The following is a 27,678-nucleotide window of genomic DNA, read 5'->3' on the forward strand; positions in this document are numbered from 1 at the left end:
TGTGCACATGTGTGTGCTCCCCACCACAGCCTGCTACACTGTCCCTCTGAGCTGACTGTATCAAGCGATCGTCTCACATCCCATTCGCTATTCAACTCACTTCTAGTTGTTCATGGATGTTTTATTTGATTTGGGCTCAGTGACAGCTAGCTGGTCTTGTTGTTTAACATGCAGCGAAATTATATTTGCTGTGCTTTCTGGCTAAAAGCTGTGCGAAAGGGTTCAATGAGCTGAGTGGACTAGTTTATTTCCAGTTGCTAAGTCATATCTAAGGTCCGTCCTATTTGCTGGAGCAGTGAAACGTTTCCATCACATAAGAACCTGATGGGATTGTAATGACCTTTTCAGCTATTAGTCAAATTATCAGGTGACCAGGGAAACAGAGTTACTGCTTGTGAAAAATGTTATAATTTGATTGCAAAACACTTAAAATATACATTAATCTCTTCTTTATGTTTTTTTTTCTCCGGCAGGTGACCATGGTATGAGCATGATTATGCCCTTCAAGGTTTTCATAATCAGGAATCTTCACAGAGGCAACCATCCTCCGTTGTTGGACGGGGTGGCCTCCATGTTTTCCATTAATTCCTGATAATGTACACCTCACCTGGCATTATCCCTTACATAAATTGGCCTGAGCATTTTTTTCTGCATTGTAATCTCTAAAAAGAAAGCGCATATCGGACAACATATATACATCAATACAGATATATCTGTGATAGGCCAATATTGGCCAACTGATATATCAGTCACGCTCTAATTTATTTACAAGGTACAAGGTACATTTTTTAAACAAAGGTTTTAAAAAAATGAAATAATGATTGAGTTCTTTGAGTCCTGCTTCATGTTTTATAAAATGGAGTGTTGAGGATCAGCTCAGGAGTCTCAGCCTGAGGAGTGAAGCTGCTCCATAGTCTGGTAATATGGCAGCAGATACGTCTGAATCTTTTTCTAGATGGCAGCAGGGTGAACAGACTGTGGCTGGGTGGGTGTTGTCTTTTAGTATCTTTGGGCTCTGTTCAGACATCTCACTTCACTGATGTCACTGATGTTCTGTAGATGGTACCAGTGATGTTCTGGTGGTTTTAATCACCCGCTGTAGAGCCTTCCTGTCCTGGGCCGTGATGAACCATGCCAGTTTCCTAAGTTTCCGTAGGAAGTAGAGCCTCTTCAGTGCTTTTTTAAACAGGGTGGTGATGTATGATGACCATGATAGGTCGGGCTATACAAATGTAAATCAGACCTGCCAACTGGTACATATTTGACAAAGCAGGTATGTATTTTGACATCAAAGTATACTGGTACAATTAATCACTCTGAAATGTGCAAAAAGTGACGCTGCATGAATTTGACCAAATGCGCAGTGCTCACATCTAACTGCAGCAGGTAGCAGCGGTACTCCAGGAAGCATGTAGCCTGAGTTTGATCCTGTGCCTTTAAATAGTCATAAGATGGGATGATGCCCCCCTACCCATTCCTCATCCTATTCCCTCCTCTATACACTATTTGTTAATCATTATCAGTTATGTTATTTTTTTGTGTGCTTGTGTCCTCTGTACAATCCACATTTAAATGAGCTCTACCCAAAATCCAATTTCTGCAATGAATGAAAAGGTGATAATGTCATTTAATTTTTTATTGCTCTTTCAAACATTCATGCAAACTTTCCAGCATTCATATTTGTATGCACACAGTCTTCCATGAGCAGTACAAGATGACACCTTTTAAATAAGTAACAAAGGAGATTCCAGTCAAATCTACTGAAACAAAATGTAGACTGGAAAGATGAAGCCGTTTTCAAGTAATGGTCAAATTCAATGAAACTATTAAAGATTTCATCAATCAACAAAAAAATTAAGTGTCAAAATGTGGTCAAAACAGCAGAGTCCAACTAATCGAATAACCATTCATAACAGAACTGTTGGCTTGATTACTCGTATTGAGGAGGCAGAGAAAACATTAACACACGAGTATGAGAAAGCAAAGGACTACCCCAGGCCTGTCCTCTGTGGTAAAGCAATAATTCCAAAACAGCCTGTAGTGAGTATATATAGTATCTGTATGTTTATACTGTACAATCTGTTCACGCAGGATAAGCAATCGATCTCTGAGTGGACTCTGCTGCAATGCCCCACAATCTGTCTTCAACTAGTGTAGTGTCTGCCTTGATTAAAGCCAGCTTGGCTGTAGTGTTGCCCGCCATGTTGGAAGAACTGTTCAAACTGTCCTCCTTGGTTAAAATTATGCCCCCCTCTTCCTCCCCAGCCTCCTCCTTGTCCTCCTCCTCCTCGACCTCCTCTTCCCCTGCCACCCCGACCCCCTCGCCCCCCCCCCCTTTCCTGATGCCAGCTTCCATCTTGGTGGTAACTATCATGGTAACCTCCTCCTCCATAGAAACCAGGTTCCTGGAAAGCACCTTCATTGTTCCCAGCTCCTCCGTACCCACCTCTCCCTCCTCCCCCCTGATGACCTCCTGCATCTGGAAAGTGGCTCTGATTGTAACCCCCTCTCCCTCCTCCACCACCCTCTCCCCAGCCTCCCTGCAGCTTGCCTCCTCTGGCACCTCCTCCTCTGCCTCCCCTGTCGCCACGTCCTCCTCCAGATCCACCTCCTCTCTCATACCCTCCACGTCCACCTTGGGAGTAGTGATCGTAGCCCCCCCTGCTGCCTCCATGCCCGCTTCCACCGTAGTGTCCTCCGCCTTGGGGAGCATCCTGACGCTTCTGCCAGGAGGGCATCTCTGGAGGAGGAGGCTCAATCTCACAGGGTCGACCTCCCCTGTCTGGCACTCGGCCCATTAGAACCTTAGGAAAGGACACATGTTAAAACAAGATGCTGCAACAGGAAGCCTGCTTGCCAAATTTGAAACACTTTTGTTTGGTGTTTGAATGAGATAAAGTTACTGTCAAATTTACTGAATGCAATGTTTTTGTTTTGTTTTTGAAAGACTGCTTAGTTCTTGCAGTCTTTCAGTACTTTGTAAGTGCATTTTGAACCTTCTGTACTTTTTTTAAAAACTTTAAAAAAGTATTTATTTGATTAAATCATGTTATCTTTTAGTGAAAATTATGGCTTTCACTATAACACGTTAATTTAGATTAATTATAGAAAAAAATAACACTACTAATTACTAATAACATTACAAAATATTGTAGATTAATCACGCTCTATGACGCCCCTTGACCAGCAGATTTGTAAACATGATGGAGGAAGCTGACTGAAGCCCCACTCCAGCCAGAGTTATAACTGTTAACATTATTTCTCAAACCAAGTGCCTAGCCGTGATGCAAATAGCAGGGATTGTGACCTGTAGTTTCCGCAGTAAACACACTACAATCATTGGCTGTTGCAGGCTCTCCTGACCGGCTGGCTGCTGCACTTCTCTCTTCACTGCCGGAGAGTCTCTGGGCGAGAGAGAGTGGACAGGCTGGATGTATGAAGGGCAAGTTGACCAGGCTGTTCAAGCTGGGTTTGAATGTAGCCGCAGCCCTCCCTGCAGACACTCTGCCTGTCTGCTCTGTCCAACCCAGAGACACAGCTGTGAGCCAAAGGAGTTGTGTGTTTAAAGGGGAAACAACAGCTTCATTTTTTTTTATGTTTAAGCACAAAATTAAGTGATTGGACAAAAATGATCAAACATTGTGAGGATAGATCATAAAAATACCAAAACACACTGGAGTGGTACTTCAAAAACATTTGCATTGTAATATTTTTAAATGCTTGCGGTAAATATTTGTATGTGTGATTAAATTGATTACTTAATTACAAAGCTTGTAATCAAAGTAATAATCTCGGAGATTTTCATGTAAATAAATATCTGTTAAGTCACTATCTATCGCCTAATTGAGCCTATAGCCCACTGATGAAAGTCCTTGCATTTGCTGTAATACCAAAGATGTACTCTGGGTGTCGGTGGCGACCTTCTCGGAAAATATCACAAGCAGCGAACAGTTAATGGCGCATTCACCCAGCAGCGGTTGGTTGGCCAGAGAGAACAGGTTGTTCGCTTCATAATGACCAGAATAAGTTAGCCTGACGTTAGACAGTGAATACGTACGTACTAGGGTTGGGCCGATGGCTGACAGCCACGAACTACTAATCCCTGACCATCGTAACATCGTGATTTAAAAGGCTCCCCACCAGAGAGCACAATCAAGAAGCGTGTCCCCTCAGAGTTGCCGTAGGGCAAAAGTTGTTGTCATTTGTGATACGTGGAAAGAGGAAATGAGAACGTTGTTTTATGCTTATGAGGCTGAACAAAGCTAAGTCATGGACATGTGGTGCAGAGACGAGGCCACCTTTAAACCTGGCAGAGGGATGTATGTCTGTGGTAACAGGAGATAGTTTCCTCTGCAGGGTGAGACAGTTGAAAATTCATGTCAGAGCAACGGTGTGAAACAGCGGTGGCTACAGTGGTGAGCTAATACCCAACTGCTGACTTAGGACAACACTGAAGCCTGATTTATGCTTCTGCGTCGCGGCGTAGCTACGTCATCGACGCAGACCCCTACGCCGACCCTGCGCCGTAGCCTGACGTGCGCCTCCAAAAAATCCTGACTACGCGTCACGTCGACGCGTCGAGACGCGAATGGCAAGGACTGCGATTGGTCCGCTCAGAACGTCATTTCCAGCAGTTGCTTTTCCGGTCAACAGTATAACAACACCGGTCGGCGGTGAATTGCAGAACAACGCGTTCCCTCGACGCAGAACTTCGAATGCTCAATGACGGCGTAGGGTTGACGACGTAACTACGCCGTCGCCGCGACGCAGAAGCATAAACTAGGCTTGAGGGGACACGCTGCCTCAAACTCGTAAACAACGACGTCATCATCCATCACAATGTTTCACTGTAGACATCGTTATATGCCAATTCGGCAGACATCGCCCATCCCTAGCATGTACATAATGTTACTTTTATAGCGACCATTTTTTATTCAGTAAATAGTAAGTGTTACGATTACTGTCTCGGAAGACATCATTCCCTTTTTGCTTTCATGTGTTGTTGTTGTTGAGGCGTGGCAAAGCTGCCCGTTGACAACTGACTGACATCACACAAGGCGACACTGGATCTCTGGGAAGCAGTGAGGTCCAAAAATACACCTGCAATTGCCACTTCTGGAAATCTTCGAGATTGCCACTTTAGATTCTTTTTTTAAATTGCTTTACAGCCCTACTAATAAAATATTTCAAATGTGCGTGTGTATTACTAGGTCAAAGATTATAATACCAAACAAGCCCACTATTTCCTTTAGTATGAGTAATATATGCAAAAAACTACAATGATAAGCTATTTTAGTACAACTCTGATTCCAAAAATGTTGCAACACTGAGTAAACGTTTAACAGAACATGATAATCTGCTAATAACTTTTGGCATATATTCAATTAAAAACAGTACAAAGACAGTATATTCAATGTTTTCCCTCATCAACTTCATTGATTTTTGTAAATATATGCTTATTCTGAATTTGATGTCAGCAACACATAAAACAAGTTGGGACAAAAGCAATAACAAGACTGGGAAAGTTGTGGAATTCTCCAGAAAACACCTGTTTGAAACACTGCACACACACTCCACTACACACAGGTAAGCAGGTTCATTGGTAACAGCTGATAGTATCATGATTGGGTATGAAAGGTACATTCTCCAAAGGCTCAGCTGACCACAAGCCAGGATGGGACGAGGTTCACCACTTTGTGTGTTATTTTCAAGTGTTGCTAAAAAGACTAACACTTTTTTGCTCATTTCTGTGTTTTCATGGGATTTTTAGACAAAAGGAAAAATATTCTATAGCTCCAGACATTCTATGATCTATGATCACACATGGCTCTGTGTCCAAGTTTTTGTGTCACTGTACTTACAAATAGTAAGTAATGGAAATGCATATTTCGAAAAATTGAACAGGTGAATAGATAAAATGAAACAGAATAAATGTTGTGATTACACTGTTGAACCCACCTTATTAATGGCACATGCAGTCTTCTCCCTTATCTTGCCACTGCTTGTACGTAGGATCTTGGAGAAGTCTTGTCGAGAAGCAAGAAGGTGGGCAACAGAGATTTTACTTTTGGTGATGAGGGCAGAACGTAGTGGCTGGTAAATTTTGGCCAACTTTTCAACATGAGTCTGTATTAAGATAAACAAAAGGAAGTCTTATTCATTTTCAGAAAACCATTAAGTTTAAGCAGTCATTCATTGTATATACAGTCAGATTAAAAGGATTTAGATATTTTCAGCAGAAGTGGCCCTCAAATGATTATGACTGCCTCAGCGTATCCTCCATGCAAAATGGTGATGTACTCCCTTGCGTGGTTGGTTGAGGCTGCGCAGCCATCGGCAACTAGCCCAGTTCAGCCGATAACAATAGTTTGTAAAAGGTCGATCTCTAACTCCTATTGCAGGCCCACACACAATACTTTAATGACATGCTATTGCCCCACTGCTTATGATTGACATATGCATTTAAAAAGCCCAACTGTTATTAGATACCAACAGGCCTGAGAGGAACATTATATCAGAGTCAGAGGTCTTGGTGTGACTGCACTCAGGTCAGAATGTGATCAAGTTCAGTTGACTGACAGAAAATGGTCCCCTCCTATTTTGTAATCTGTTAATCTTTGAAGTTGTTTGTCAAGCATTCATTCCATTGTTTTTGACACCTCCAGCTTCTAATGTGAGGATTTTCTCATTCTTCATTTCTTACATAAAAGTAAACCAAGAATTTTTAGATTTTGGAATGTTGGTCAGACAGAACAAGCTATTTGAGGATGTTGCCTTAAGATGTAGAAAACTGTTATTACACACAGTTTTACAGTTTTGTTTAAAGAACAAACATTTAATTAAGGATCCATGCATAATGACATCATAATCATTAGTTTCAGCCTTCATCAAAATTCCAATTTAAGTTCCAGAGCAGACAGTGACAGCAGGCTCTGTTAACATGTACCGACAACCATTTTGTGTCTATTATTATCAATGATGCATTAGAGGGTGCACTTGTCTGCTCCACAATACTGAGGATTCTGCCCTTTATTGTGTTAAACTGTGTAAAAATTCAAATAAGCATTTTTTAAACAGAAATAACATGCAACATGACAAATTTAGAGACGACATTGAATCCAGGAGCTTCCCTGATGGGGTATGGCTCCCCCACACCTGAATATACCTAACACAACTTTCTCTCTGCTGTCAAACAATGAGAAGACCAGATTCAAATCTTGACTAAAATGTGTTATTCGCATCAGTGCATTGAGCCCCTTTCAAATTTTTGAAGACTCCAAGTTTTCACATACCTTTGCTCTTTCAGACCAACCGAAAGACTGCACTGTCACATCGAGACGTTTCAACAACATCTTTCTTCTCACTTCATACTCATTTGTAAGTGCTTGGTTTATAGCCTCAATTTTTTCCTAGGAAAAAAAGGAGATGATAAATCATGGAAGAGAAAAAAGAAGAAGAATTAGAGCATTCATTTTTTTTTGTCTTGATACTGTCCTTCACACTTTGCATATGTATGTTTGCAGACCCTGGGCATCGCTAGGTTCAGAGAAGATGTAACCCTAAGGTTACACATACATTGTCTCATGACACAAATCAGAGGTCGAGAGCAGATTATTGAGATCTGAGCTGAAGCCTTCAGTCTTACAGGATGGACACAATGGATGCGTGTGCAGCACTGCTGCGTGGCCTCTCACTTTTTATTTCAGCATCCATGTTAGAGTGGCCCCACTGGATGCAGGAGTCATGCTTCTCACACACGTGTCAAGCAAGACTGAAGCGTTACTTCGTCTAGAGATTCGGAGTCTCACCTATTTTTACCACAATACACACTCAGCAAAAATCGACCTGAAAACGACCTGTATACAATCATTTTGACATCATGCCAGTGTTTCACTAGAGTTTAAATGTCTGTATTTTTAGAATATGTCACAGATATGAAAAGAACACACACAACAGGGGAAGGGCAGTTTTTTCCCTTTTTCTTTCTCTCCCTCGCTCACTCTCTTTCTCCCTCCTGCTTTCTCCATCTTTCAGCGAGGTAAAGGAAAATCGCTGTTGTTAAAACATAATTTATAATTATCAAAGGCAAACTCAATGTTAACAGATAGGGCAGGAAGGAGCCGCTGCCTGTGTGAACACAAACACGCGAGTGAGCGGCAGCCCCTCGGTAACGCAGCCGCCACACAGTACATAAGCGCCCACTGTGTTCACCCTGTAAGTGTTGCAGCCAAAAAATACCCATAGAAATTTCCTATAGTGTACTTGACATCATGCTTCTATCTAAAAAAACAAAACCTGCATTCACCTGATTCTGCTGCTTGTTCCATCCTTTATTATTATTCATATTCATTCATTGCTTCTAGCTTACTTATGTGATCTGAAAAAAAAGTTATGGTTATAGGAGTACAGCTTCTTGAAAACCTTCTCATAGAAATGTCCATGCCCATATTATCCTTTATGAATGGATCAATCCTACAAAATCCCCTGAATTCACCCAAACTTGCTGCTTGTTCTGCAAAATTTTGAAATTTTCAGAGCTTTTGAGATCTTTGTAATGGTGGCATAAAAATCAATTTACTTAAGTATCATGATTATTTAACAATTCCTGACTTGATTTTACATAACGCTATATTACTAGCTCTGAGCCTCTTAGCTCAATGCTAACATGTAATGGGAATTCCCGTTAATTTGCTAACAGACATTAGCATATTTACAAATGCTCCATTTTAATTCACATACTTTAACTAAAATGGCATGTGTGCTCGGCTTTGCAGGTGTAGAAAGAAACATTTGTCAGTGATTATCTTTACTGTTGTAGGGTCGTCTCTTCTATTGACTGAGGCCTTGTTCTCTGCATTCTGCATCCCCTGCCTCCATCTACCTCCAAGAACTTTATTTTCTTTTGTAATAAAGCCGTCAAATAGACGCTTCCCAGATACCCTCCCTGGTATCTGCACCGATCTTCAGAGACCCCCTTTGGTGATTCTAAAACTGAATTCAACACCGTTTTTCCTCAATCAGAGACAGTCACACCTTTCCTTGAAGGGTCAAGCGAGATTCAGTTGATCACAATTGAATCCACAGTCTCCAAACATCAGAGGACCAGAGGACTTCCCTTTTACAATGATATGTTATAATTGAATGTGTTTGCATTTGTAAATGACACTAAAAACTGCTAACATTTTGTTCTCTCCTATCTAATTAACGCGCACACACACACACACACACACACACACACACACACACACACACACACACACACACACACACACACACACACACACACACACACACACACACACACACACACACACACACACACACACACACACACACACACACACACACACACACACACACTTCCAGAGTGAATTCACTCCCCTTCCTTTTACCTAATTCTTGGCTGACAGCTCAGAAAATTACACTCTTGCCTCCCTTATCCCTTGATCTTGTCTGCTGCGGCTTCCGTAGTGCAAACAGCTGTGAGGGAGACTTGCGTGCACGTGGGAGCGTGCCTCCAGGCAGATATAGTATAGTGACTGTTTAGGCTATAAAAATGTACTAAATGATGTGTTTCGAGTAAACTCTGGATGTCGCCACTTCAGGACACTTGGATTGCAGTGGACGAGCAGTATGGAGGAATATTACAAAGTTTTTGTGTAGTTTTATGGACCTTTTCGTCTTGGACGCCATTTACGCCCGTTATATGGATTATTGCTGCAGGATGGTACCCCCGTAGGTCTCCAGCTGCACTTTGAGGTATAAGAAACTACACAGGACTTCTCATCCGCATGAGGGTGAGTCGATAATGACTGAATTTCGTTCTAGAGTGAACTATTCCTTTAAGTTGTTATCACTTTTATATTTTTCGTTGTATTAATTAATTTCTTTTAAGTACTTCAACTTTTGTTAAGTTTCTACCAGAACGAAGTTCTGTTTTAATTTGTTTTATACAGTTAAGTATAACCTGACTCAGAGGAAGTGAACTTTAATTCTCTCGTACCAAGTAACTAGGGATTATTCGTCGGCCACAGGAGCATCCTTCAGTTATTTTAGCGAAGAAGAACCACCACTCAAAGCGACAGAAGAAGACCATCATCTTCATTAAGATCATCATCCCGACGTTACAGCAACTGGCTGTTTCAGGAACCGTGCAAGCGGTTTCCAATGAAAGAAAGACTCTTTGCCAAGCCAAGGTGGCTCGGCCCCCAATGCTCACGAGCGGTGCCATCCCGCTGGGCATTGGATCGAGACCGTCACCCACTGGGTACCGGGCAACCTGTGTCACCCGCTGGGTACCGGATGAGTTGTGCCATCCCGCCGGCTATCGGACCGAGGTCGTCACCTGCTGGGTACCGGACAAGCTGTGCCATCCCGCTGGCTATTGGACCGAGACTGTCAACCTGCAGTTGAGCTACAAAACACCCGCGGGAGACAAAATCCGCAGCCTGCTGACCCCACAGCTCTTCAAATAAAGTAGGCTAACCATCCCTCATCCTGCTGGATTCGCACATATGAAATATGAGTTGGTGTCTTTGGCTTTGATTCAGATGAGCTTAAGAGAAATTTGGTCAGGGCTCCGTTAGCGTTAAATTATTCTCGTAATTTTTAAATGCTTTCACCCAACCCGTAATTTCACCATCCACACTTATTTCACTCATAAACTCAATACTTTAGTCATTACAGACTCAGCATCTTTCTGTTATCTGTTATCATTTGTTTAATTTCCATTTAATTTATTTACTCAGAATTATTTAGCCTATAAATATATTTAACCGTATGTCGTTGTCTGTGCAGGTTTGTTTAATGTGGAGAACCAATGTTAACTGTGTAGAAGTCACTGCTTCAGTTATGAGATTGAATAAATTGATCTGAAATTGATTAGAATTGTCCAGTCAACTTTGATTAATTTCTTCCGGATTAGTCAAAGAGATAAAACAACGGAGGTGGTGCTCTATTTACGAGTGCTTTATTAATCGCAAGTGATTAACAAATTACATTTATCAGTAGTGTATTTCAGTGTATTACACTGTTATATTGCTTTTGTATGATTTAAGTATATTCCATTCTTTATAAGTAGACTCTGTGATGAGGCAAACCATTTACATTGATCAACGGACATTGCTACCACAGAAACAAAAAGGTGCACCAGATTCCAGCAACTGTTACTATATTTTCATCATTACAATAGTAATCTAAAGCCCTCTTCAGACAGATTGCTCAATAGCGTTGCAATGAAGGCTCGCCTCTACACTGCCTTTGTTTGTTCACACTGAACCAAGCTGCGGATCCAAAAGCACTGTGACGGTACACATCATGACATTGAGATCTGTGTTTTTTTCAACGCGTTTCCCCCGGTGTCCACCTATTAATCTAAACATGTACAAGCCGACTGTTTATAATCATATGCTGTTATAATGTGTTGTGATTGAGATCCTGACCCACCATCGTGTAAAGTGACAAAGTTACATTTTTTGCTCTAAATGACATAATTACACAATCACCATCAGTAAATAGAGTCCTGTCTGACTCTCACTTGTGGGGGGGGGGATGCTGTTTTCTGGGGGAAAGTTCACTGAAGTCCTGATCAGGAGGGCTGAACATCGCTGTGATTTTTTTCAATACAAGTTTCCAGAGACAGTAACTACAACAACAACAACACAATAATGGAAGGAGACAAAGACGTCAGATAATTGCTGCCACTCCACTGCAGGAGCCACCTGGCTCTGCTGCCGGGGACAGACGCCGTTTTTCAGGCAGAAATGTGACGTAGAGTCGGTTGGACACACAGGATGACAGAGGTTTTCCCACGTATGGATGCTGTATTTCTTTCCTCATATACAGTCCCCTCCAAAACTATTGGAACAGCGAGGCCAGTTCCTTTATTTTTGCTGTACACTGAAAGCATTTTGGTTTGACACCAAAAGATGAATATGAGACAAGAGCTCAGTATGTCAGCATCCATTTCCAGGTATTAACATCTAGATCTGAAAAAACTTAGAAGATAGCATCATTTGCAAAAGAACACCATATTTTTAGGTGAGCAAAAGTACAGGAACAGATAAACTAAAAATACATTAGAGTGAATAACACTTAATATTTAGCTGCAAATCATTTGCTTGCAATAACTGCACCAAGCCTGCGACCCACTGACATCACCAAACCTTTGCATTCTTCTTTTGTGAAGCTTTTCCAGGCTTTCACCGCAGCCTCTTTCAGTTGTTGTTTGTTTTGGGGGGTTTCTCCCTTCAGTCTCCTCTTTAGCAGGTAAAATGCATGCTCAGTAGGTTTTAAGTCTGGAGATTGACTTGGCCAGTCTAAAACCTTCCATTTCTTTCCCCTGATGAACTCCTTGGATGTTTTGGTAGTGTGTTCTGGGTCGTTGTCTTGCTGCATTGTGAAGGATCTCCTGATCAGTTTGGTTCTATCTCTCTTTAAATTGGCAGACAAAATGTTTCTGTAGCCTTCTGAGTTTATTTTGCTGCTGCCATCATGTGTTACATCATCAGTGAAGATCAATGAGCGCATCCCAGAAGAAGCCATGCAGGCCCAAGCCATGATATTACCTCCACCTTGTTTTACAGATGAGCTTGTGTGTTCATCTTTGTCTCATCAGTCCATAAAACTTTGTCCCAGAACTTATGAACTTTGCCTCTGTACTTTTTGGCAGATTCCAATCTGGCCTTCCTATTCTTATTGCTAATGAGTGGTTTGCATCTTCTGGTGTGGCCTCTGTACTTTTGTTCCTGAAGTCTTCTGTGGATGGTGGATTGTGATACCTTCACTCCTGCCCTCTGGAGGTTGTTGATGATGTCACTGACAGTTCTTTTAGGGTTTTTCTTTACAGCTCTCACAATGTTGTGTTATCAACTGCTGACGTTTTCTACCAGTTCAACATCTGCTGCTGAGTACACCAGTGGTTTCTTTCTTCTTCAGGACATTCTAAATGGTTGTACTGGCTATGGCCAATGTTTGTGCAATAGCTCTGATTGAGTTTCCATCTTCTCTCAGCTTGCTTTTCTCCCATAGACAGCTCCCTGGTCTTCATGTTGGTTACACCTTTTTAACTATAAATGCAGTCTGCAAAGGCAAAACCCAAAGCTGAAACTGAGAGTAGACATTCAGTACTATTTATTGTTTGAATAATCAGTGTAATAGGACACACCTGGGCAGCAAAAAACACCTGTCAGTCACATGTTCCAATACTTTTGCTCACTTGAAAAATGGTTGGGTTCAAACAGGTGTTATCTTCTAAGATTTTTAACAGATAGTAGATGTAAATACCTGGAAATGGATGCTGACATATTGAGCTCTTGTCTCATATTCATCTTTTGGTGTCAAACCAAAATGCTTTCAGTGTACAGCAAAAATAAAGGAACTGGCCTCGCTGTTCCAATAGTTTTGGAGGGGACTGTAAGTTGCCAAAGATACTACCAGTTACCACATTACTGTTGTTTGGTCCTGTAATGTTGCTTTATGGGTTGAAGTGTGGGATATTTCTCTTTTATTTGATGAGTGAAGGATCTGTTTAGCCGTCAGACTGTGAACACCATCAGACAAACACACCTGTTCTCGGCTGCCAGCTTTTCCATTCACACAGACGCTGGCTCGCCTCTGCTGAGGCTCTGATACTACCTCCGGAGGCGGATCAGAGCAGTGAACCTGTCCCCCCTCTCTGCATCTGTAACTTTCACACAGACAGCAAGGCGGGGCATCGCCGCATGATTCCCGCACTGCAAGGACAGTGCAAATAGGGCTACAGACGTTATCAATTTTCTACGTTTTGAAAAATTGAGAATTGAGCAGTTCTGAATTGACCATAAGTCAGTGCACGACAAAGTTTTTTCATAGTTCAGTGGATGTGCTAAAAAATTTAGTTCTGAAGGATGCACATGTGATTTAAAAAAAAAAATTTCTGGGCAACTTCAGTTTGTTGTTATAAGCTACAGCCACTTTAACCAATCATTATCAAATTTTAGGGATATACTGAGGTGTGTTGTGACGCAAGTTGCAGGTCAAGGTCTGATTATCACAACCTCAGTGTAAGCTGCGGAATCTTGACCCGTTGCTGCAGAGGGACAATGTTAGAGAAAGCTGGAGAACAATGTCAAAATAAAACTTGTACCCTTTCATATTGAACCTTTGGAGGAGATACACATACAATACTAAACTACGTTTTATGGCATGTTATGGTTTAAAGTGTCCACATTTAATAGAATTGTGGTCATACAATGAATTCAGCACTTAGGGAAGTTCATACAGGACAGTTGTCTTATCATAATCATTTCCCCATTTGTCCTACTTCAGGTATTTTTATCTGGCTTCACATTGTTTAGTGCATCAGGCAGCCACCCAGAGAAAAGGCACAGCGCCCAGTGGCTTTTTTTCTTTTCAGAAAGGCACTGGTGACCTCATCGTGGCTATTTTTCTTTTTCCTGACCTCGGAGATAATATTCACTGTATTAATGTCTCCTATGGATCATGTCATGCACCCACATCCACCTTGCTCTAAACTCAGTAAACTGCAAAGGGCCAATGTCAATCATACAGCGGCAGTTGTCAAGTTATTGTTGTACACACCCAATCTAGGCAAAACACAGATTTGGTGTTTTGCCCAGGGACACTTTCACATGCCGCTGGAGCTGGCAGTCGAACCACTGACCCTCAGATTAGTGGATGACCCACTCCACCTCCTGAGCCACAGCCGCCCACTTATCTAGTGAGTGTTCCCTATTTATATAGTATTTCTAGATTGTTTCTGAGTATTTACCAAGTGCACAGGTCCAAGGGCTTTCTTCATCAAAGGTTCTCCAATGTGATTTGGTGAGACTCTGCTCATGGCTTCTTTCAGCTAAGAAAAATGGACAACATGCAGATACATGTAAGTATATGAATGGACAGTTAAAAACATTGATCAAACAGAAGATACAATACATTACACAACACTGACAAAAGCAGAAATGTATAAAACTAGATTTCTTCTCACACTATGACTGTGGCTAACACGACAGTATGTTTAGTCAACACCTGTTTAACTAATCCACAGATTTAATGGTAGGGGACACATTACAGTCTGATGCACTGTGGTTCTATCAGGTGTGTTTCAACAACTGTTGTCAGGAATTGAACGAGAATGGCCAGCTTGAAATACGCGTTTACCCAAGCTAAATTTTGTTCAATTCAACTTATCTTGTGAGTGCACACCATCTCTCTGTATCAACAGACCAACTGACCTTCTTTTCAATTCCACTGAAGAACTGGAACATGGTGATGTTTGCTGGAGGCTTTGACATGCCCAGTGCCATGCAGATCCCCTTCAGTTCTTGGAACACAGGGCTGCCTGACTCCAGGGCATTCTTCTCAGGCTTATTCACCAGGATCATCCTCGATGCCTCCAGTTCAGACACCAGAAAGGCTGAGATAAAAATAAGATTTGGTTGAATTCCAAATGCTGTTAGAGGATGCTTAGGTTTCAATGTTATCTGAAAAAAATTAAATAAGACCATTTAGAGAAACTGAAAACAAAATCTGGCTGAAAAGGTTGTGTTGTGACAACGAACTAATGAGAAAGGCAACCCGAATTTATTTAAGGGATTCAGGAAGAATAATTCAGCTGTGTTTACTAAAATTTACAGGAAAACCCCGTCATAGACCATTGACATGTGTGTATGTATGTATGTATGTATGTATGTATGTATGTATGTACACCGATCAGCCACAACATTAAAACCACTGACAGGTGACGTGAATAACATTGATCATCTCATCACAATGCAATGTTCTGCTGGGAAACCTCTGGTCTTCCGTGTTTTACTGTAAGGGGAGGATGTTGCTCGCGGCTCGTTCATTACACTTTGGACTTGAAGCCAGCAACATCGTGTCCGCTTCATTCCTTTCTATTTTCCCCCTTACAGGTAAGAACAATAGTTGAAATGTGTTAAATTTAATGCATATATTGTCTATGTGACAAGGAACATGCTGATGATAAAATACCTGTGTCAGAAGTTATTTTATCAAGTGAATTTAGTTAGCCTAAACATCAAAGTGTTAGTTCGGTGGTAGCACGCTTGCTAGCTTGGAACATGCAGGCAGAGCGCGCAGCAACATCATGTCCACTTAATTCCTTTCTATTTTCCCCCTTACAGGGGCGTAACATTTGGAGGCACCACTGGGATATATGCGGCGTGGGTCAGCTTCTACGAGAGATGGATGTCCCCAACTGTCATACAGCCCTTTTAAACTACCCAGACACCAGGAGTAAGTGGTGAACCGGCTACAGTGGGGTCCTGACAGCCTGAGAACAGAGTGCATGCAATCTGAGGTATTCCTACATACTAGGAGAGCTGCTAATACTCTGCGAAGGTTAAAAGGTACCACACCGTTACCCACACTCTGCTACAAGGATGGATTCGTCAAAGTTGGAACAATAACAGCTGGAGGTAATTAGTGATGTGTGTGCTATCCAGAGATATCCTGGTGGAATTGTGTGACTTTCTACTCATCGCAGGACCAAAGTTTGAGCATATCACTGGCAAGAGTCGGGCAGCTCTCATTACACTAATTTCTAACCACATACAGAGGGAGGAGCTAGAAGAGCTTGAGGATAAGGGAATGTCTGACCTACTCCATCTTCAAGACAAAATTTCAGGACAGATAGATTCACAGGAAGAATTGTTAAAGGAGGGACAGAAAAGACAGGACCAAGAGGAGGAAAGGATACTGAAGGAAATAGAGGCCTTGCAGCTTTAGTTGATAACCACACAGAAACAGAGGGAGAAAGATAAGCAAGAGAACAGAGTAACTAACAACATGGTTTCCAGCAGGAAGTCAACACAGAGCACATTCCACAGTCCTTCACCTCCCCCATGGCATAAGGATTTCAAAATATCTGGCCAAATCGGAGACCCCGGTCAGAAAGACCAACTCACCTTTTCAAGCTTAGCTCGTCAAATTGAGCATGGTCTAAGTAAAGGGTTTCCAGAACTTGAGATTGTAGATGCAGTAATAAGAGTGATCTCTCCTAGCATGCAGCTTCGTAGCTACTTGGAGGGAAAATATAACTTGACCTTACCCACATTAGGACAGATACTCCGTTCTCACTACCAAGAAAAGAGTGCCACCGATCTCAATAAGCAGCTGACATCTGAGGTTCAGGGCATCGAAGAAACCCCACAGAACTTCTTGATACGTGCTTTCGACCTGACACAGAAGCCTCGCAGGAAGCCGAGTCAGGCCTCAAATATGACCCAGGGTTAGTGCAGAATATATTTCTTCACACTGTGTTAACTGGCTTGCAGAGTAACAACATCAAGCGCGACCTCCAGCCATATCTTGAGCAAACTGACATCTCTGATGAATTGTTACTGGAGCAGATGAATACAGCATGAACGTATGAGGCAGATAGGCAAAATAAGAGAAAATTGTGAGGACAACAACGACCTGTCACTATCCACTCAGCCCGGTCCAGCGACACTACTGTTGAAAAGAACGATAAACAACAACATTTGGATAAAATGTCCCCTACGGTACTCTCCCAGCTTAAAGAGATGAGGTCTGAAATGGGTCTACTGAAAGATCTCAAAGCTGAAGTATCCCAAATTAGATAGTCTATGCAACAGCCCAAATACACACCAAGACAGCACCCTCCAGCGGGAGGACCAGATGGCACATCAAGTTCAGCAGTTCCCAGGTCAACAGATGCAGGACCCACCGCAGGGGTACTGGTTCACTCCTGGCCCCGGACAGAGGGGAGAGACTGCCCAGTATCAGCAGAAGTTTGCCCCACAGCGCAGCTTCTCATCACTAAACCGTGGATGTATGAGGAGATGTTTCAGCTATCAACAGCGTAGAGCTGAAGATTATTGCACACACTGTTACAGATCGACAGCAGGGAGCATTTCCTGGCTAGTTGTCAAGCTAGAGGACAGAGACAGTTCCTTTAAACGGGGAAAGGTTGCTCGCACGGGACAGGGAGTCACCGGTGACACAACAAGGTCCCAGCATTGTGCACACTGTGGACAAAAGGGGGAAGGGGCAAGACTGAAGCAATGTACATCATGCAAAAAGGTGCTCTACTGTTCAAAGCCATGTCAAGTTGATAATTGGATTATGCATTGAGAATAATGTGCACCACCCTCATGCCTGTCTGTGAACACTACCTCAAGGAATGAGAACCAGGCTAAAGTGGCTACACTGGTAGGAAAAAATACCTAATTGATTGTTACATCCAAGGTGAAAGGGTTCAAGCTTTGTGGGACTCAGGTTCCCAAGTGATAATAATGAATGAGCTGTGGAAAGACGTGCACTTACCCGGCGCAAGACTAAGAGACATTGCTGAAATTCTGGATACTGCGGACACTCTTGACATAGTGGCAGCAAATGGGGAGAGCATGCCATATGCAGGGTGGGAAGAGACAACTTTCAGACTAGCTTCAGGGGAAGCACCCACCACAGAAGTCATTGTCCCCACACACCAATTATTGGCTCGAATGTCATTGAGCTCATCATAGGTGGTGAAATGGAACAGTCCAGCGCTACGGACAGGGAACGGCTTGGTCATACAGTACCCTTCGTAGAACAAGTCAGTGCTGAGCAGACAAGTGAGTATGTTGTTAAGACAAGGAAGGAGAGATCTATTGCTCTGGTCTTCCTTGTTTTCCTGTAAGGGGAGGATGTTGCTCGCAGCTCGTTCGTTACACAATGCTTACATTATGCTCTCTGTTTAAAGGTGTCTTCCAGGTATTTTCCAATTGTGTAGTTTCTTTAGGGGACAATACATAATATGCCATTTGTTTAAAATGTCTAACAGGTATTTTCCAATTGTGTAGTTTCTTTAGGAAATAATACATAATATGCCGTTTGTTGAAGATGCTGTACATGTATTTATGTAATGGTGTAGTTTCTTAAGAGGACAAAACACACTTGTTTGAGGTAGTTAAATTACAGAGAAAATGTATGTATTGTCTATAGCAGGGATTCCCAAAGTGTGGGCCGCGGCCCCTGAGTGTCCTACTTTCACTCTGTCTTTGTAAACTCTGTTTTAAAGGTGCGCTATAAATAAAGTTGTTATTATTATTTCATTATCATATTCCAAGGCCAAACCTTTTGACTTGTGGTAGCAGGTAAAACACAGGTGTAACTGCATACATTGATGATCACTCTTTTATTTAAGCAGGGTAGAAACCATACTGATATAGCCCAGATTTTTCTCTGAATTTATCCCCTCTGAATAACAGACAGAGACAGACAGACAGACTGTCCAAAGTGAACTTCGGGGAGGGCACCCTATGACTCAATACAACTTGACAAGGTCTGTGTCAATTCTGGTAACATTTGAATTTAGCCTTGTAGATGGGAGTCAATTTTCATATTTTGAAAATATAGTGACAATTTCACAATTTCAGCTCCGTTTGATGTATGTGTGATTTTTTGGGAATTCTTTTAGTTTGCAAGGTGAAATTTGGTTTTATAACTTAAATACCTCATAACCAAACTTTAGAAGTCTATGCCATGACCGTGGACCATGTATGCTGAATTTTGTAAGATTGTGCATACGATATGTCTACAATCATAATGATTTCCTTTTGCAGCTGCTTTTTCCAATGAGTCTCAATGTTCACTGCACACCTTCATCATGGCCTTTTTCTAAGCAAAATTACGGTGGATCTGGTCAACCTGTTGGGAAGAGCAATAGAGTTACAGAAACATGTCATTTCCTATTGGCACAAGGTGGCACTATGACTGTACGGGAATATTAGCATGTAAATGTGTTCAGTCCAGGATGCTTACCAATTGTGTCTTGTTTGGTGCAGATTACACACAAGTGAAGTTATACAAGTAGCCTCTTGAGGTCAGTCTCAACACACAGTTTGACTGGTTACATTAGCCCCATTTACACTGCCCTTTCAGTGCGTGAATCATGCACTGATTCTCCGCATCGCCGTCTGTGTGAAAGTTTCAGATGCGGAGAGGGGGGACAGTTTCGCTCTAGCTCTGATCCGGAGGTAGTATCAGAGCCGCAGCAGAGGCGAGACGCGTCTGTGTGAATGGAAAAGCCAGCAGCACGAAAAAGGTGTGTGTCGGTCTGATGGTGTTCACAGTCTGACGGCTAAACAGATCCTTCACTCATCAAATATAAGAGAATGACCCACACTTCAACCCACAAAGCAACGTTGCAGGACCAAACATCAGTAATGTAATAACTGGTTGCGTCTTTGGCAACTTATATGAGGAAAAAAATACTGTATGCATATGTGGGAAAACCTGTCATCCTGTCTGTCCTACCGACTCTTTCTGTCACATTTCTCCCCGAAAAACAAGCGTCTGTCCCCGGCAGCAGAGCCAGGCGGCTCCTGCACTTGAATGGCGGTGATTATGTGACGCAATTCAGAGCAAAGAAATTTAACTCACCATGTCTCTGTCTCCTTCCACTATTGTGTTGTTGTAGTTACTGTCTCTGGAAACTTATATAGAAAAAAATCACTGCAACGGTCGGCCCTCCTGATCGAGACTTAAGTGAACTTTCCCCCCAATAATAGCATCCCTCCCCGCAAGTGAGAGTCAGACAGGGATCTCTATTTACTGATGGTGATTATGTAATTATGTCATTTAGAGCAAAAAACCTAATTTTGTCACTTTCCAGGATGCATGGTGGGTCAGGATCTCAATCACAACACATTATAACAGCATCCATATGATTATAAACAGTCCGTGGATACATGTTTAGATTAACAGGTGGACACCGGGGGAAACAACCACACAAATCTCAATGTCATGATATGTACCGTCACGCCTCTTTTGGTTCTGCAACGCCGGCGTGCTGTATGAAATGACACACTGGAGCGGCTATAAGCTGGCGCTGCTTGGTTCAGTGTGAACAAAGAAAGCCGGTGTAAAGGCGAGCCTTCATTGTGGCGATAATACGGGGTCTGTGTGAAAAAAAGGGCTTACGAGTTGAAATGAAAAGGTAAGGGGGGGGGGGGGGGGGGGTATACTTGTGTGAGGTCTTCTCAGCCAACGTCCACTCAAACCTCATAGGAGACACAGGAGTCTACAAACTTAAAAATTCACAAGAATTCAACTGTTATGCTGGGTTCAGAAAGGACGCGGAAGCGCCGCGATCAGCTGCGAAGCACCGAGGAGCGGAGCCATTTTCGTTTCGGCGCCCATGTTAACTGATGGTGTCGCTCACATAGGAAGAGCCGCGGTGCCCTGCTCCGCTGCCAGCGCACGCTGTCAGCGATCATTTCGGCATCTGGTCTAATTTCTCCATGTGCCGCGGCCGAATGTGTCAAGCCGGGCAGGAAGTCAAACAAAGCAACAACAAGAGAATCCGGTCGATTTTCAAAATAAATCAAATTTCAAAATAAAACTATTTTCAATAATTAAACACCCCGATTGACAGAAAAATACTCCTTACTATGAAGTGGACATACATTTACAGTTGTCAGGAAAACATGGCGTTGTTATTTTATGTGGTTATTTACTTACCTAAGGTGAAAAAACAGCTCCAAGTGTGACTACAGAACAGCCGAGGAGCAGAGCCACTTGCTGACTTCTGTTGAATTAGGTCAGTCACTTTAAAGGGGGTGAATATTTTTGCAATCACTTATTTTAGATCATATATTTCTAATTAATTGAGATCACTTTGTATAAATCTGTTTTCACGTTGACACTGAAGAGCTTTTTTTGTAAACTCTTGTCAAAAAAAAAAACTAATTATATCGACCATGACTCCATTTGTAAAAGCAGTAAAAGGGGAAAATATCTAAGGTGGTGAAATTGTTTTTTTTTTCCCATGGCAAAGTTTTGTCACCATTCAGTGGATGTGCTGAAAGAAGGTCAGCTTTTTAATAGAACGTGTGATTTTTAAGGATGTTTTGATGATTTGAACATGAAATGTCATGAATTTTGCTATCCCAGAAGGCTCTAACTCCCTTCCTTTTATCAATAATATAGATCAGTTAAATCATCTCAAGAACAACATAATTGTTTGTAACACACAACCGGTTTGGCGAGATGTGAAGAAATACCTGAATATTCCCTGTCATCGCTCTCCGTTCTCGCCTGGCTCTGAATCCAGATTTACCAGCACAGATTAGGAGTATTGGTTTGATGGAGTGGACATCTAAGGGCCTGTCAAACTTTACAGACCTGTTGGTCTCCGACTCTGTTAAGTCATTTGAGCAAGTATCTCCAGATTCGTCACTTTATAGGGTCTCTCTTGAGGACAGGCGGGATCCACATGAGACTGTCAGAGCTGGAAAACACTATAGTTCTGGCCAAATCTCCCAAAGGACTGATTTCCAAGATTTATACTTCACCACTTTATTCTGATTCTTCAGGCTATGACTCCTTTGAAGCTCAGGGTTTCCTCTACATGTAATTGATTGTGGCGCACCGCCACGGCAAAATAAAAGCCGCCACACCTTCAGAATAATGTTTTTTTTGTTTTGTTTTTGTTTTACCTTGTTTTCATGTTGTTTTATGTTTATGTTAATGTAAATTGTATGAAATTTTGGCACAAAACGTGGTGTTTTTCATGAAATGTGACGCTACGCTACAAATACCCTTATTTTGAAAAACCAACACCGGAGTCACCACCTGCTTGTCTGGCTGCGACGCGCGAAAGACGAAGAGAGTAGAGACGACAGTCTGACGAGGAGGGAGAGAAAGGGGTGAAAGAAAGGTACCTAAGCAGGGCCGTAGCCACCATTGAGGACACTGAGGTCATGTTTCATTTCATTAAAAACGAAAGTAAACACGGTCGCGACGTGACTGCAGGTCTATTTTTAGAACTGCAATTAAATGAATCGGAGCAAAGATGCAACGTAGTGGTAAGAGGCTGCATCAATCCAAGTTATCATTTGTTGCAGCAAGAAAGGCAGAGGATGATCAGGCAAAGAGGAGGAAAGGTGAGAATTGTAATAAGCTAAGAGAATGAGAAAAGTAGTGAACGAGCCTACAGATGCAACAGATAGCCAATAGAGATTCTAAACTGTAACCTACTGTAAATGTAGCCTAGGCTGAAAAATGAAAGGACATGCAATGAATCAGAATATTCTAAGGCCATGTTCAGTCACAGTATGAATTATCCATCAATAATATTATTTGGATGTTTGGATGGATAAGTAATAATGTGAATTATAGTAATCATGACTCAGTAGTATACTTAGACTTTTCATTTTAAAAGTTCAACAGAGGATGAGACAGGAGAGAGATGAAGAGGTTGAAGGGACAGAGACAGGAGGAGAGGAGAGAGAAAGAGCAAGAGAAGGAACCAGTGAGATGCATGTGGAGTCTGCCGAATGTTGACCTCGGTACTTCAAACATCCTGGCTACGGCCCTGTACCTAAGCTAGGTTATATTTGAAACAGTTTTGTTCAAACCCGTGAAAACGACCATAATGTTATAGATGGATTAGGCTACAGAAAAAATCCTGAGTTGGGATAAATGTGTTATTGATTGGTTAATACAGGATACGCATTATTTCAGAGATATTCTTATTTTTATTTTAGTTTTGTACCATTGACACTTGTTGAAGAGAGATTACTTTAGGTCTAATAAAGCATGTCGAGTCTTTGGTCATACAGTAGAGAGAGAGATTATTTTGTTGTAAATTAATTTTTAACTGTAAAACTTAATTTTCTATTGATAGAGGAAACCCGTTACATTTCAGAAACATGTTCTGAACAGCACAACATAACGTTAGCTTAGGTAATGCCCAGATAATTTTCTGCAAGATCCTATTTTTAATTATTATTTTCAATTCATGTACCGAAAACCCTATAGTAAATAATGTATTTAGAAAAACATACATTTCGAAATAGTCATAATTTCACATTTCAAAATTCATGTTGTCGTCGTTGTCACCCCCTTCTTTCACCCGGGCAGACCTCCCCCACGGTTTAAAAAAATCCTGGAGGAAACCCTGGAAGCTGTTGTGGGAGCGTGATCTGGAGGTGATTTAATCCTGTAAACTGCGACAAGATCTGCAGCGGGGTTTTCCCTAAATGTACTTCAATCTCTATACATGAACAGAACTTTACATTTTTTCATCGAACTTATTACACACCTGTTCGCCTACAGACAATGTTCCCTGACACCTCCAACCTTTGTTATAAATGTAAAATACACAAAGGTACATTTATCCACTTGTTTTGGTCATGTGACCGCATCCAGACTTTTTGGAACGGGGTTCACTCTGTAATCCAGGTGGTCACTGGTAAACAGTTTTTGTTGACTCCTTCTTTCTGTCTACTTAACCATGCTCCAGACAATTTCTCGGACACGGACACCAAATCTCTGTTGACAATTCTTTTGCTTTTGGCAAAAAAATGTATCTTGCTGCGGTGGCCAACTCCCCAGATCCCTACAGTTGACATGCGGATATCACAGATTTCTGCTCTTATTCCTCTCGAGAAGTTGACTCATGACCTTAATCACAAAACGGACAAGTTTTGGAGGATCTGGGAATCATTGCATTCCTTTTTACAGAAGTTATAGCTCATCATCTGTCCCTGGAAGATGAGGTCTGTCTGCCTTTTCATTTATTTCATGTATGTGCTCTTTGTTTACCTGTCTCCTCTCGTCTTTTTATTTACTTATTTATTTTATGCATATGTAGAAATATATAGCGCATCGCTCACTGTTAGTTTGGGGTGTTTTGTTACATGTTTTGTTGTCTGGTTTGTTTCTTTTCTAATGTTTGTGCTTATAAAAATGAAAAACCAATAAAAAGAGTATAAAAAAATAAAAATAATGGCTAAATTCCCATAAAAGAAAAGTTGACAAGCCCGGCAGTCACTGCTGTCATTTCCTGTATAGACAGCGATTTTGAAAGCGCTTACATGCAGAGAGCAGAAGGGGAGAGGAATAGCAGGCTTACAATCACAGTCTACATCTGGTAAGTCAGACGAGCTTGATAAAGACAGCATTGGTGAAGTTAGCTATTAAGATAAAGTAGCAAAGCCACCCCAACCTTACAGCCTAAACAAACACAAAATAATTAATTAAAAAAAAAGTGTAAGATCTTGAAAGTTCCTGTGACATGATTAAACCATTTGTCAAGGCTTTTAAGGGCATGTACAGACTGTTGAAGATTTACATATCTCCCTCAATCTTCTGCTACTCTCATTTTTTTCTTGTCATATAATTTCAGCATAGTTTCATCCAGCTTGCACTTGTGCAGAAAGTGACTCGGCCAGAATAACTGAAAACACCTGCGTGGGTGTGTAGAGCCCTGAAGTAGTAACTGCACAGGCTAGACATGCTGCCATCTAGTAGTGGCTGCATGCAATGTCAACATTCTGTGCCACAAAGTATTTTGCAATAAAGTTTGACATGCATGCAACACTTTATCACAGGTGGATGTGTTACAACACTGAATATAAAGTGCAACAGACTTCAACAATTCAGCTCACAGGTCAATACAGCAAGGCTTTTCTTCCATCTGAGGGGCCCTGAGCAAGGCATCGAACACCTAACTGCTGTGGTACTGTGATATGAGGCAGTCACATCACTCTGACATCTCTCCAATAATACATATCAATGGGTTCTGTGTGCATGTGTGTGTATTTGGGGCCTGTGTGTGTGAATAAAAAATAACAACGGGGTGAAAATTTCAAATGTCCCCAAGGGGAGATCAAAGCAATTCTGTTTCTTAGAAGACTAAGGGTTAAGTTGGTCTTTAAATTGAAAAAACGCTGTTATCTTACTGAGGAGCAGCAGACAGTCTGTCCTGTTGAGGAGCCTCTGGGTGATGTCTCCACTGGTGAGGACAGAGTAAGGACAGGCGAGCTCTGACAGTAGACCGCTCATCTCCAACTGAAAGCTCTCTGCCTCATTCGGACCTGGCAGGGGTAGAAGAACAAACATGCCAACCATGAGGTAACGAGACAGACAAATAATCTGCTTAAATTTTACGTACCAATCTTGGCACAGTGATGTTGCTCGGTACACATCTTGCATCTCCGACGCCCAGGGGACACACCACATTTTTTTTCTGATAAGACTATATTGTGAACAACAAATCTGTGTTGAAATCATAACAAACAAAAGAAAACTTATCAACGAAGAACAAAAAATCTGCTAATCACCATTTCTACCATGTGCACACTGTGTACATCCTCAATCATTGCGACATGCTACTTTCCGCTGCACAAGACCAATCCTCAGCACACAGATTTTATTTCAACAGTCAACGCTACAAGCTTGGTGTTGGTAAATTAACAAACTAAACCAATTTCAAGAATGATCAACTCTGATTGATTCTGTATTCAGGCTACTCATGACGGCGATGATGGATGAAGTCTTGCCCTTCAAGGTGATGTGATAGGGCTGTACCTGACTCAAGACGGTCAGTCAAATTGGATTCAGCTGTTCAATAATTAGATTCAACTATTCATCTTTTTTCAGTCCAGCGCCAAACTAAGCTTCATTATCAGCCTACATGAGTGTGTTTTACCTGCAGCCTCAGACTTGTGTTTTAACAGCCTTCTTTGCATCTGTTATGTGAAAACATCAGATTTCTACAGTCAGAAAAAGTTAAAGTGCTCTTAGTTCAGTTGTAAAATCCAAGTGCAACACGGAGCGTCTCTCCTGTCGGGCTGCTGACAGCGCTGTCAGATCAGGGCCGGCTCTGCACATTTTGGGCCCCTAGGCCAGATTAGAATTTGGTGCCGCCAAACTGCAGCTTCTCTCATCTGTTAACCACCAGCACATGTTGTCAGTTGGATTTTTTCGCAAGTATGCCCGCTAATATAAAAACATTTATTGTTTATGGTTCTCCATATTTATAATTCCTCAGTGATAGGTTATCCCTGTGCATTTTCGTAAGCTTCTACATTTTGTCCTGTTATTGTAATGACCTCTGACTGAAAAAAAGAAAAGAAAGAAAGACTGCTTGACTTGAATCTCAGCCCTTGATTCCACGAGGCACGTCTGTTACCTGGCATGTGTGGCGCTGTTTTCTTCCGTCCTCCACGCAGCTTCATATTCCACTGGGTGTGTTTCAGAAGCAAATGTCATGCCTGCCTGATGTTTTTGACTTTTATTTAGTCATTTTTACTTGATTTTTGTGCTCATCCTTGGATGTGTAGGCTACGTAGTTAAATCGTTATATTGTATAAGTAATAGTTATTTGTCTGTTTGAAGTGTGATTATTGTTAATATTTCCAACTTTGTTGTAGTGTAGATCCAGAGTCAGCAAGGGGGGTGTTTTATTCTCATCGATTCCGCTGTCCGACTTCCTGTCTGGCTCAATCTGTTCTGTGCAGGTTGACGCGGCTGCGGTCCGCTTCTGTCAAAATAAGACTCGGTGTGTATTCTCTGTGGTGCAGAATGGAGAGACGCTTCTGGGATGCTACTGAAACGTGCCGTGGTGCAGCCGGTGGAAACATGAGCATTGTCTAGAACGACCGAGATCAGCCCAGTGGAATCTGGGGATCAGCTGACTGTGGAATCTCCAACTGACTCATCAACTGTCAGGGGGCATTCCCTGGATGTGACAGTTTTGTTTTCAGATTTAGAACTTTTTTTCCCCTACTTATTTCAGCTACATTTTTTTGACATATATGAATATAACCAGGATTATAACAGTGTCACTATAAAGCAACTGTCCGTCTGTCTGTGGTTCACATAGCTACTTCAAACTGAGCAGGTTTGTTGCTGAGGACCCAA

At 41.8% G+C, this 27,678-nt stretch overlaps 1 protein-coding gene across 1 annotated transcript in view; it reads right to left on the reverse strand.

Annotated features, from left to right (window-relative positions):
• Positions 1-1,618: 1,618 nt before the first annotated feature.
• fam98a (family with sequence similarity 98 member A) overlaps positions 1,619-27,678 on the reverse strand; it is a 30,604-nt gene continuing 4,544 nt past the window's right edge. Inside the window, exons 3-8 of the mRNA XM_084375357.1 lie at positions 25,716-25,850; positions 15,234-15,415; positions 14,771-14,851; positions 7,293-7,409; positions 5,959-6,126; positions 1,619-2,804 (exon numbers count right to left, since the gene is read on the reverse strand). Coding sequence (XP_084231483.1) covers positions 2,145-2,804; positions 5,959-6,126; positions 7,293-7,409; positions 14,771-14,851; positions 15,234-15,415; positions 25,716-25,850 — 1,343 coding nt within the window. The 3' untranslated portion in view covers positions 1,619-2,144. The remainder of the gene's footprint in view (positions 2,805-5,958; positions 6,127-7,292; positions 7,410-14,770; positions 14,852-15,233; positions 15,416-25,715; positions 25,851-27,678) is intronic.

This window comes from Pagrus pagrus (genome assembly GCF_965226575.1).
Source record: "Pagrus pagrus genome assembly, chromosome: 15".
In the NCBI taxonomy this organism is placed as follows: domain Eukaryota; kingdom Metazoa; phylum Chordata; class Actinopteri; order Spariformes; family Sparidae; genus Pagrus; species Pagrus pagrus.